This window comes from Pristiophorus japonicus, chromosome 12 (assembly GCF_044704955.1).
Source record: "Pristiophorus japonicus isolate sPriJap1 chromosome 12, sPriJap1.hap1, whole genome shotgun sequence".
Classification (NCBI taxonomy): Eukaryota; Metazoa; Chordata; class Chondrichthyes; family Pristiophoridae; genus Pristiophorus; species Pristiophorus japonicus.
Window position 1 is genome coordinate 90,601,458 of NC_091988.1, and position 13,271 is coordinate 90,614,728.

General features: G+C 45.1%; 1 protein-coding gene across 5 annotated transcripts in view; it reads left to right on the top strand.

Annotated features, from left to right (window-relative positions):
• zmynd10 (zinc finger, MYND-type containing 10) overlaps positions 1 to 13,271 on the top strand; it is a 296,351-nt gene that overhangs the window by 244,492 nt on the left and 38,588 nt on the right. For all 5 annotated transcript variants that reach the window (XM_070895743.1, XM_070895741.1, XM_070895742.1 and 2 more), the window contains exons 4-5: positions 9,630 to 9,683; positions 12,274 to 12,408. In XM_070895743.1, the coding sequence (XP_070751844.1) occupies positions 9,630 to 9,683; positions 12,274 to 12,408 (189 nt within the window). The remainder of the gene's footprint in view (positions 1 to 9,629; positions 9,684 to 12,273; positions 12,409 to 13,271) is intronic.

Genomic DNA, 13,271 nt, shown 5'->3' on the forward strand with positions numbered 1-13,271 from the left:
CGTTACCTACGTCGTCTTTGGAAACGGAGCTGAGTTATAACTTTTGGAGGGAAGGAACAAAACTTATATATTAACTACTTAAAATGTGCGGAGGGAAAAGACAAACTTTATTGCAGTTGAAAAGTAAGATTGCGAGAGGTGCTTAAGTTGCACCACCAACCAACTCTTGACATCCCGTCTCTACTGCTCACTGGACTCGAGGCACACAGGGTTGACAGGATCGCTCTCTCGGCCGGACACAGGAGCTCACCACTCGGCTTCCAAAGAAACCTGAGGGGGGGGGGGGGAGGTGGAAGCCAAGCGCCGAACTCCTGTGTCCGGACGAGGGAACGATCCTGCCAGCCGGCGCACCGACCCTCTGTGCCTTGAGCCTGGTGAGCAGCGGAGGAAACGGAACATCAACAGTTCGGTGCAAACATTTATTTATACATTTCCCCCCCCCCCCACTGTTGATTTTCTATGTTGTATTTCTGGCCGAAATCTCTATCGACTTGCAATTGTGCGCCGCGTTATCCTGGAAACCAAGCTTCGAGTTGAGTGTTGCACATGCACAGAGTGGGTCCGATCGACTAGGGCATCAACCTTTTGGAGGGAAGGCTGTGTGTGCTTGCTTTTCGTGAGTACTGAATTCGTTGTGAAGGAAATTTAAGCAATGCCAAATATGCTGCATGCATATTATATGCTTGCTTTTCGAAGGAGAAGGCTAATTCGGCAGCAATATTTGAGGCATCAGAGAGCTCACCGACTGATGAGGAGGAGGCCTTACCCAGACTGTGTGTACAGAGAGAGGTGCTCATACCTGCACCTGAGTGCGGCAGAGTGTGTCAAGGCTGCGCTTGCGAAAGAAGGTGGTCGCAGAGATATGCCAGCTTATAAAGGCGGACATACAGCCTAGAAGCAGGAGGAGGACTGCATTGCCTGTAAAGGTGAAGGTGACTGCAGCACTTGCCTTCTATGCCTCCAGCTCCTTTCAGGCATCAACTGGAGACATATGGTGCATGTCGCAGCATGCTACACATAGCTGAAGTCACCAGGTGACTACTGCACTGTATGCACAGATGGACGACTTCATCAAGTTTCCGATGACCAGGGAGGCACAGCGTGAAAGGGCTAGAGGCTTCGCAAGAATTGCTAGCTTCCCCAAGGTACAGGCTGCTGTTGACTGTACGCATGTCGCCTTGAGAGCACCTTTAGACAATTCGAAGGTTTACCGGAACCGAAAAGGATTCCACTCCCTAAACGTGCAGATTGTGTGCGACCATATGCAGCGTATCATGGCAGTGGATGCCAAATATCTAGGGAGCATCCATGATGCTTTCATCTTGCGTGAGAGCGCTGTATCTTTTATGTTTGAGCAGCAGCCACAAGGGCAGAGCTGGATGCTGGGGGACAAAGGTTACGGCTCGCCACCTGGCTCATGACCTCCCCCTCCCCCCCCCCCCCCCCCCCCCCCGCCTCTGCAAGACGCGGGCAGAAGGCGAGCATCGCTATAATATCTGCCACATAGCCACATGCAACATCGTCGAGAAGACAATTGGAGTGCTAAAGTTTCCCATGCCTGGACCACTCTGGAGGCTACCTGCAATACTTCCCCGACCAGGTCAGTCGCTTCACTTTCGTGTGCTGCATGCTGCACAACTTAGCCATCATGAGGGAACAGGCACTGGACATTGAAGAACCACCTCAGGTGAGAGAAGGGGAGGAGGGGGAGGCTGACGAGGAGGAAAAGCTGCAGCAGCAGCAGTTGGAGAACGAGGAACCCATGCCAGCACTTCAACCTGCAGGACGATGACGGTGGAGGAGGAAGCCTCGGACCTTACGCCATTGCAAGAGCGTTGCTTCAGCAGCTAATTCTTGAATGCTTTGCTGCATGAAGGCTGAACAGTCATTTGACATTGTGTCTCACCATGCTGACTATTTGCACCTGTTATTCTTTTAAAAAAAATTATGTTGTTAGTTTACTTGAAATAATAATGTACATAATGTTGGTTTACTTGAAATAATGTACATGATTTTGGTTTACTTGAAAAAGAATTAAGTTTATTAACATTTGTACTTTAAACTTTTCAATTAAAAATCACTTAAATAACAATAAAAGAACAAAAGAACAGCACAACCACAACAACAACAGCTGCAGCCATCTCTCCTCCCCCTTATTCAAACACCTCTGTGCCGCCCGCTCTTCTTGCCCTCGCCCCTCTTATACTTGCCACTATCCTTGGCAGTTGGCGCAGCCTTAGCCCTATTGCCGGTGACCCCTAGGTATTTGTTACTGTCTTGGGTGCGGCGCTGCACTTATTGGTGGACAGACCCAGGAGACGGCAATCCGGAAGGCCCGGGTTTGGCCTCTTCGGCCTGTGGATCAACTGGCACAGTACTTGAGGTTGGTCTGGGGATTGGAGTGGGCGTAGCATCAATTGATGCTGTCAATTGCCACTGGGCAGCCTGGGTGTGTTCCCATATTGCAGCAGCTATATCCAATATTCCCTCTCTAATCTCTAACGACAGCGTTGCTGCCATTCCTCCCGACAGTCCTGCTACTTCTGCCGACAGTGCTGCTATTTCTCCCACCCATGGTCTCAATGAGCGATCTGGTAAGCTCACTGCTCTCCCCACTCATTCCCATGAGCTCTGCGACCTCCGGTATATCATGCATTTCAGGAGAGTGCTGTTGAGCTCTCCTTCCCCTCGTCACCTGTACCCTGGGTGTGGTGAGCTGCAACCTATTGGGACCCGCCACGACATCGGAGGCTGGACAACCACGAAATGTCCCTTTGATCGTCGCGTCTTCAAAAGGGCTTGGTACAACACCTCCTCCAAATTCAATGTCACCGTCTCAGTTATACTGGCGTCTTCCTGCTCCCCCTGATTCTCCTCCTCATCATCGTCCTCATCATGCTGTGGAAGATGTTGAATATGGACGAGGTTTTCATGCTCATCACCCACTTCTGGTTCAGGTACCGCGGCGGGAGTTGTCCTTCATTAATGGATGTGTGCGCAACATCTGCAAAATATAACACAACAGACGAATGGTTAGCAGCAGGGGAGGGGGCAGGGTGACATCAGTAAACACACATAGCGCAGGCTCATTTGAAGGACCACAATGAATGATAGCATATTGCATAAACCGAAGCATAGCCGGCGGAGAGTACATCCCATTTAAACCGAAGTGTATCCCACACAGTACTTGCATTTAGCCAACCCAGAGTGTGGAATTTGCAGGACTTATCCTCTCTCTGGAAGCTGGGCCCAGCTTGTGCAAGGGTGGTCAATCTTCTGGAGCCAGCACCAATCATACCAGCAACCCTCATTTCTAATGGTGTAAGTTGGTGCATATTTGGCACACTTCCGCCGATTTTTGTCCACTCACAATTGTTGCGTGACAACTTCTTCTGCAAATATGAAAATACAACTTTTTAAAGAGAGGGGCTTTCTGCTGTCGTGGCACACACAGTCACATTTACAATTCTAGTAATTGCAGTGCATACATAAAAATATTACTTACATTAACTACTTGGCCAAGGGCCTGCCACTTCTTGCGGCACTGCTTGCCGTCCCTCTCAATGGACGCCATAGCCGAAAACTCCTCTGCAACACGGTCCCAAGCTTTATTCATTGCTGAGGATTTCAGCTTGCTGGGACCCTTGTTGCCAATCTGCTGCCATCTCCTTTCAATGGCATCTACCAGGGCCTTATTGTCGTCCTCGGTAAATTTCTTGGTCCTTTTCCTTTCAGATTCATGCTCCATTGTTAGGATATATGACGAGTTCTCTATCTCCTTTTTGATTTTGGTTTTACTGGACCCCTGTTTTTCTCAGCATAGGTGTCAAGCTAAAATCGAATGCGTTTCCTCGCTCCCTGATTTCACTGGTACTCACAGATCGGTTCAAAAGCTCTTTAGAAATGGCAGACTTGTCACGTGACATGGAAAATGGGAGGTTTTTTTTCCCGCATGCGCAGAGAATGGGCCTCACTTTTTCCGCACCAACAATTAGCTTCACCCACAGAACCAAAGGTCTTTCTGCGCGGCGCCAAATTCAAAAACAAAAATGGCGAAACTTTGGACTTTTTTTGGCGCTATTTCGGATTTTTAAAAGTCCTTTCATCTGAAATAGCGCCAAAAAAAACGCAATGTGGAATTTTGGGCCCACAATCTCTAGACTCAACTATTTTTAGCCGCTTCATGAATGACTTTTTACCTCCATCATAAAGTCAGAAGTGGGGCTGTTCGTTGATGATTGCATAGTGTTCAGTTCCATTTCCAATTCCTCAGATAATGAAGCAAGACCTGAACAACAGCCAGGCTTGGGCTGGTAAGTGGCAAGTAACTTGCCACTCCAGTGTTAGGCAATGACCAACTTCAACAAGAGAGAACGTTCAACATAAACATAGGAACAGGAGAAGGCCATTCAGCCCCTTGAGCCTGTTCCATCATTCACTTAGATCATGGCTGCTCTGTATCTTAACTCTATCTATCTGTCTTGGTGCCACATCCACTTATACCCTTGTCTAGCAAAAATCTATCAGTCTCAGATTTAAAATAATTAATTGAGTTAGAATCTACTGCTTTTTGTGGAAGAGAGTTCCACACTTCTACCACCCTTTGTGTGAAGAAATGTTTCCTAACTTCTCTCTTGAATGGCCTGGTGCTGATTTTAAGGTTATGTTCCCTTGTCCTAGACTCGTCCACCAGCAGAAAAAAGTTTTTCTCTATCTAGCCTATCAATTCCTTTCAAAATCCTAAAAACCTCAAATCAGCCCTTAACCTTCCATATTCCAGGGAATACCAGCTTAGTTTATTTAATCCCTCATAAACTAATCCTTGGAGCATTACCATTACCAAATTCCCCAACATCAACATCCTAGAGGGTCAACATTGACCAGAAACTAAACTGGAGCAGCCACATAAATCCTGTGGCTACTGAACAGCTCAGAGACTGGGTATTATGTGGCGAGTGTCTCACCTCCTGATTCCCCAAACCCTCTCCACTAACTTCAAGTCACAAGTCAGGAGTTGTAATGGAATACTCTCTACTGGTCTGGATGGATGCAGCAGCAACAGCACTCAAGATTCTCAGCTCCATCCAAGACAAAGCAATCCGTTCGATCGGCACCCCATCCCCTTCCTCCACTACCGGCGCACCGTGTCTGCAGAGTGTGCTCTCTACAGGATGCACTGCAGCAAGTCGCCAAGGCTTCTTCAGCAGCACCACTCAAACCCATGACCTCCACCACCTAGAATGACAGGGCAGCAGGTGCATGGGAACACTATCACCTCCAAGTTCCTCTCCAAGTCACTTTGTCTTGGACATATATTGATTTGTTTCATTGTCACTGAGTAAAAATCCTGAAACTCCCTTCACCACGCAGACTCCAGCGGTTCAAAAAGGCCCACCACCGCCTTCCCAGGGGCAACTAGGGATAGATAATAAATGGCAGTCTTGCGAGAGGCGGCCACATCCCGAGAATGAATTAAAGAAACATTATATATAATGTTCAAGATACAACATACCTACATTGGGTACAAGGCTCCTACACTGCATAAAATACTCCTACAGTGTGTATGATACTGGGTTTAATACTTTCCCCTTTTAAAGAACAGGTTTGCATCAGCACGGCAGGCACCAATGTTATCGGCCCTACGGAGTAATTATCACATTGTCTACTTGATTTGCCTGCTGTTCATGATAATCTCTTTTACATCTAGTGCTTAGTCCATTTCAGTAAAGCTTCAGTTCCAAATGAACTTGTGCATGTCTTGGGGCTTTATGTGGGAGTAGAAGACTATGTAAAGTATACCCTACAAGGTGAATAATATGTTTCTCTAAATGTAAGGGTATGATTTGTACACTAGTTTGATTTGAAGGTTTTTACAAAAATGATGACTGCAAAGTGGGGAATGACTTCTATGCTGGTGCAACTCCAAGTTGTATTTTATGCCATCCAAGTAATTGTAGAATAAACAAGTTACTTAATGCACTACTGTGAGTTGCAGCCATTCATTCACACTTGGAGAACTGTATATTTAAGGAGGGATATACTTGCATTGGAGGCAGTTTAGAGAAGATTCACTCGGTTGATTCCTGAAATGAAGGGTTGACTTATGAAGAAAGGTTGAGCAGGTTAGACCTATACATTGGAGTTTAGAAGAATGAGAGATGATCTTATTGAAACATGTCGAGCCCCCTCAGTATCTTATAAGGTAGATGCAGAGAGGATGTTTCCACTCGTGAGGGAATCTCGAACTAGGGGGCATAGTTTAAGAATAAGGGGTCGCTCATTTAGAACTGAGATGAGGAGGAATTTCTTCTCTGAGGGTCGTAAATCTGTGGAATTCTCTGCTCCAAAGAGCTGTGGAGGCTGGGTCATTGAATATATTTAAGAATATAATAGGAGCAGCAGTAGGCCATATGACCTCTCGAGCCTGCTCCGCCATTTAATACAATCATGGCTGATCCGATCATGGACTCCGGTCCACTTCCTTGCCTGCTCTCCATAACCCCTTATTCCCTTATCATTTAAGAAACTGTCTATTTCAATGTCCCAGCATCCACAGCTCTCTGAGGCAGCGAATTTCACAGATCCACAATCCTCTGAGAAGAAATGTCTCCTCATCTCAGTTTTAAGTGGGCAGCCGCTTATTCTAAGATTATGCCCTCTAATTCTAGTCTCCCCTATCAGTGGAAACATCCTCTCTGCATCCACCTTATCAAGCCCCCTCATAATCTTACACGTTTCGATAATATCACCTCTCATTCTTCTGAATTCCAATGAGTAGAGGCCCAACCTACTCAACCTCTCCTCATAAGTCAACCCCCTCATATCTGGAATCAACCTTGTGAACCTTCTCTGAACTGCCTCCAAAGCAAGTATATCCTTTCGTAAATATGGAAACCAAAACTGCACACAGTATTTTAGGTGTGACCCCGCCAATATCCTGTAGCAAGACTTCTCTGCTTTTATACTCCATCCCCTTTGCAATAAAGGTCAACATTCCATTGACCTTCCTGATCACTTGCTGTACCTGCATGCTATCCTTTTGTGTTTCATGCACAAGTACCCCCAGATTCCGCTGTACTGCAGCATTTTGCAGTCTTTCTCCATTTAAATAATAACTTGCTCTTAGATTTTTTTACTGCCAAAGTGCATTCCCTCACAGTTTCCAACATTATACTCCATCTGCCAAATTCCCACTCACTTAGCCTGTCTATGTCCTTTTACAGATTTTGTGTGTCCTCACCCATTGCTTTTCCTCCCATCTTTGTATCGTCAGCAAACTTGGCCACGTTACTCTTAGTCCCTTCCTCCAAGTCGTTAATATAGATTGTAAATAGTTGGGGTCCCAGCACTGATCCCTGCGGTACCCCTCTGGTTACTGATTGCCAACCTGAGAATGAACCAGGTAGATACAGACAGATTTTTGAACGATAACGGAGTGAAGGGTTATGGGGAGCAGGCGGGGAAGTGGAGCTGAGCCCAAGATCAGCCATGATCTTATTAAATGGTGGAGCAGGCTCGAGGGGCCAAATGGCCTATTCCTGCTCCTATTTCTTGTGTTCTTACTTTCTCATTGCATTAACTCACAGTTACAGCACTGACTTGTTCATTTGAGAATTTTTTACTTATTACACCGTTTTCAGCTGCTGGCTTGTACAGAAGATTATATAATTTATAGGTTTGTTTACGCAACTACTATTACAGCGCAGCGGTTCCTGTTTCACTGTGATAAAGGTTTGAAGCTGGAGTGTGTACAGAGTTAGATCAATGATATCCCCATCACACTGGGAACTCAAAAATGAAACCCCACGCTGTTGAACTGCTGATTGCTTCTCACAGTGTTGGGTAGTTTGTGTTCTGAATTTATATTTCCTTTCCCACATAACCTTGACATCATCACGTAATCTGTTAACTAAGCTTTGCAATGAGAAAATAAGAATCGGTAATGAAGAGGTGTAATCCGTACCGACCATAGACTCGAAGGTTTGTTTGCTGTTTGATGTGCATAGTGTAGATGCATCCTAAATCTGGTTTCACCCTGGTATCAGTCCTTGAAGGTAAACTGTGTTTCCATCATCACAACATAATGATTGACAGCATTGCAGATGTGCTGGGCTGACATTAATACAGAGGACAGACGACAACTCAAATATAATTTATTGTTTTTGATAAGATATAGGGCTCAATTTTCCCCAAAGCTTTTTTGTGGCGTACTTGAAGAGTTATGTCTGTTTTTTGGGGGCCCAAGTACGGCAAAAAAAGTTCTAAGTTTCCCCGTTTGATTTCTTCATTTTCGCGCAGCCTAACGTATCCTTTAGTTTTGGGGGTGGAGCCTTGATCTACGCCAAAAAGATCAGGTTGCCACGGTAACCAGGGATACAGTGCGGCCTGAGGCTGGAAAGTGAAACATACAGCCAGCTCGCAACACATTAAAATACATTGCAGCAACTTGCCTCCAATTATTAAAGTCCCCCCACCTCCTGATGCCGGTGCCGATCCCTGCCTCTATCCCAGGTCGAAGGGACTCTCGGTCTGCTCCCCCGCCACTAGCCCTGGCCGAGTGACCTGCCGCCCGCTCCCCCCCCCCCCTCCCCCAACCAAGTGACTGCCGGTCCACACCCCCCACCCAACTAAGTGACCTCCCGGTCCACGCTCCCCCCTCTCCCCCAACCAAGTGACCTGCCGGCCCGCTCCCCCCCCCACCCCTCCCCCAACCAAGTGACCTCCCGGTCCGCTCCCCCCCACGAAGTGACTGCTGGTCCGCTCCCTCCCCCTCCCCCTCCCCCAGCCAAGTGACCTCCCGGTCTGCTCCCCCCCCCCTCCCCCAACCAAATGACCTCCCGGTCAGCTCCCCCTGCCCCTATCCCAGGCCGAATGGCCTCCTCCCTCCCGGTCCCCGCACCTAGCTATACCCGAAAGGCTCCCCCCCCCCCCCCCCCACTCTCTCCTCTTCCCCCCCCCCCCCCCTTACCTCTCCTGCTGCTGCTGTCCGGGCATCTGCTGCACTTACCTGCACTGATTTCCTTACCTTCACCGATTTCCTTAACTCTCCAGAAGGTTTTTCTACAGAGATCACATATGCTGGCCTAAGAACTGGAGTAACTCTCAGCTGGCCAAACTTTCCTAAATGGCCAGAATTGGCATGGGTGGCAGGTTACGCTCCCTTTGGCTGAAAAGAAAAGTACCTAAAAAAATCATAACTAACTGAGTTACGCTGGTGCAAATTGATCGGGGAAACTTTTTTTTTTTTAAACTTAGGTCTGTGATATATTCACAGAGCACAAGTACACACAGCTTTCTAACATGGCAGGCAGCTCTCTCGGAAGTCTCCGGAACTCCAGCTTCTGTTTAATTATTAACTCTGTAGTTGCAGTACACAATATGTCCACATCCACAGTGTGGAGCTACAAACATTACAAGTTTACAGACATTACAAGGCCAAAAAAAGTGGCCTGCTCCAAAAAAACACTGCAAATCACTGGGGAAAATTGAGCCCATAAATGTATTTAATTCTTTATACAGAAAAAGGTTTGCATGTCATGTGGCATTCCTTACTGACAATGTTCACATTGGCACTGTATCTCGCTGTATTGGGTAAACTAATTTGTGACTGTTTCCATTTTCTTGCATAGATTCATCACGAAGCAACCATTATTAACCTCCTTGAAACTATCTTTTACCACAAGGTAGGTGTGTTGCACATTTCAATTAGGTGCACTGAACTAACTGCTCCAAAAACAAACTTTAAAAAAAAAACTTCACCGATGTTCCATATTTTGCACAAAAATATTCCTATTTTCTCCCGAAACTGAAAATGCAATGCGAAAAAATCAAAATGTAATCTTATTCATATATGTTCCATAAAAAATGTACGCGAAGTACGAAGATTACTGGAGAATCCCTGCAGTACTGATACTGTTTCAAGGGTCTCTGAAAACAATTAATTACCATTGACCAACGACACAATGCATAGGGACTATTGCATAAAATTCCAATGAGGTCACATCATCTCATTGCCTGCTAAGGTCCTGACAATAAACAATTCAAAATATGACTATACCACATATCCTGTATTTTGAATAATTTCCAGATTAATCAATCATGGCTGGTTCTCACAGGCAACTTGCCTTTTATTCCTCATTTTGTAACAATGAGGGAAGACAACTCTAATTAATTCAAAACGGTATGAAATAAAGACAGAAATGTTACTATTTGTCAGAACTACTGTTCCTTTGTTCCTATTCACGCCCCCATTACCAGTTGCACCTTTCTGAAAACACAGACCATTTGCAGGTGATCCCTGAAGAGTTGAACCATTTCATTATCTGTGGACATCTGAGTATAAATGTCAGTCAAGGCTGAACTTTGACCTCCGCTCTTTTTGTAGCCCAGCAAACCACTGAGTTAGGCATCCATCTTGGGTACAATTTGCTCTTGTGAAGGAGACTTTCATTAACCAAATGAAAATAAATTTTAGCTCTTTTTGAGTAATTATACAGAAGTGAAGCATCTGTTTCACAGGGTTACATTCAAATGAAGTACAACTGTACTGAAATGTACCTGGAGCTGTAACTCTATCCCAGGGGTGAGCAATCTTATGAAAACTGGTCTCTCTGTAAATTTCTCATCCTAAGGCAAAGTCATGGGGACATTTAGCACACATTTTCTTTGCTTTCCTTCTATAACAAAATATTAATTAATTAAAGTTGCAGTTTACCACCAAACTTGTATTCTTATACAGCAAACAATTAGGAAGGCAAATTACATGTTGGCCTTTATTGCAAGGAGGTTAGAGTACAAGAATAAGGATGTCTTGCTACAATTGTACAGGGCTTTGGTGAGACCACACCTGGAGTAATGTGCACAGTTTTGGTCCCTTTATCTGAGAAAGGAAGATATATGCCTCCGAGGCAGTGCAACGAAGTTCACTAGATTGGTCCCCGAGATGAGAGGGTTGTCCTATGAGGAACAATTGAGTAGATTGGGCCTACACTCTCTGGAGTTTAGAAGAATGAGACGTGATCTCATTGAAACATATAAGATTATGAGAGGGATTGATGGGGTAGATGCTGAGAGGTTGTTTCCCCTGGCTGGAGAATCTAGAACTAGGGGGCATAGTCATTTAAGACCGAGATGAGGATGAATTTCTTTACTCAAAAGGTTGTGAATCTTTGAAATTCTCTACCCCAAAGGGCTGTGGATGCTGAGTCGTTGAGTATATTCAAGGCTGAGCTACATAGATCTTTGGACTCCAGAAGAATCAACATAAGAAATAGGAGCAGGCTATTTGGCCCCTCGAGCCTGCTCCGCCATTCAATAAGATCAAGGCTGATCTGAGGATAGTGGGTCTGAGGACATGGCTGATCAAGGGATCTGGGGATCAGGCAGGAAAGTGGAGTTGAGGTCGAAGATCAGCAATGATCTTATTGAATGGCTGAGCGAGCTCGAAGGGCCGCATGGCCTACTCCAGCTCCTAATTCTTAGGTTCCCACTGAAACATTTAAGAACATTTCATTTTTCTCCTTCTTTCATCCTCCCTGCCCCTATCCCCACACCCGCCCTTCCCGGAACATGATGATGCATGAGGTTCTGCAAGGAACCATTCATTTTCTTCATTCACCAGCAACCGGCCAAAGGCCTGGTTTGTCAGGTGTCACAATATTGTCATTCGGATAACTACATAAACTGTCCATCCCTCCTGTTGTGCTTTAGTGGTGTTCCTCTTACTCTGAGTGTTGTGGACGCCTAACCTTGTGTGGTTAGGCAAACAGTTCTTTAAAAATTTATTTATTGTTTTACCATTTCACAGACCTGTTCACACTAAGTGAAACCATAGCCCAGAATTTGCCATTCGCACCATATTAGCAGCCAAATACTTGATGTTCATATGAAATTCCCGTTGTCCACTATTTTAAAGCAAATGCTATTCCATTTATCTGAAATTAATTAATGCTTCTGCAAAAATAGAAGGTGGAGGAATGCTATACAAATGCATAAAGTATTTCAATGAATTACTAACAGTAATTACTAACTTGGTATCATTAATAACAGTAATTTCTATTCCAAGGTACTTTTATAAAAAAAAAATTAAATATGAGTTGGCAAACTCCCCGCAGTCCAAGGATCAAACCTGGAACATTCCTAATCTGTTCGATCTTTGCACGGAAACAGATGGGGCATTCATCCACTCAGCTCTGTTTTGCATGTAATGCAGTAGTTGGCCTACACAAGCCTTTTCAACCAACTGACTGTCTCTTTTTAATGTCTTGTGTGCAGGACGTGTGCGAGTCTGCAGAGGAGGCAGTTCTGGACCTCGCTGATTACTGCCTTCGAAAGGTGACCCTGATGGCTGCACAAAGTGATGGCTGTGAAAAGCAGGAACTGGACAGATCCTCGCCAGCATCCCTAGCGGTATGATACAGAGCAAAGCCACTGTTGATATGGCATCCCTATATGGTTAGATCCTATTCATGTATTTCTACAGCCAGATGTGGGAATATATTGCTTTGGTAGTTGATCTTGGTGCTAGGATACAGAGCTAAGCAATGAAACATTGTGTTCCATTAAAAAGACTACGGTGGTGGTTGTCCTGATTGAAAACTTAGCTTCCCTGTGGCAAGTTCCTTTTAAAATTAGGTACCGGAGTTTGAGGAATGCATGAGGATGTCTCAGAATAAGGGGCCGCCCATTTAAAACTGAGATGAGGAATTTCTTCTCTGAGGAATGTAAATCTGTGGAATTCTCTGCCCTAGAGAGCTGTGAAGGCTGGGTCATATTTAAGGCGGAGATACACAGATTTTTGAACGATAAGAGAATTAAAGGGTTATGAGGAGCGGGCAGGGAAGTGGAGCTGAGTCCATGATCAGATCAGCCAGGATCTTATGAAATGGTGGAGCAGGCTCGAGGGGCCAAATGGCCTACTCCTGCTCCTATTTCTTATGTTCTTTTGTGCTGAGGTATATAAAATATAAATGGTAAACCCAAATATTAACTTAAAGTAAATCAAGATGAATTTCTTAATCGACTGATAAGTATTTGGAATAAATTGTAAGGTACCATATTGGAGGCAAAAACATTAGTGACATTCAGAATACAACTGCTGGTGCAATGGGTGCTAAAGTGATTAGCTTTGATGGGCTGAATGACCATTTGTCAGCCCTAGCTTTTCTTATGTTCTTACCATAAGGCATTGCCCTAGCGTATCCCTAGTTTATTAGGTGTTTGACTTGGCTCAAAGTTAGCACTCTTGCCTCTGAGTCAGAAGATTGTGGATT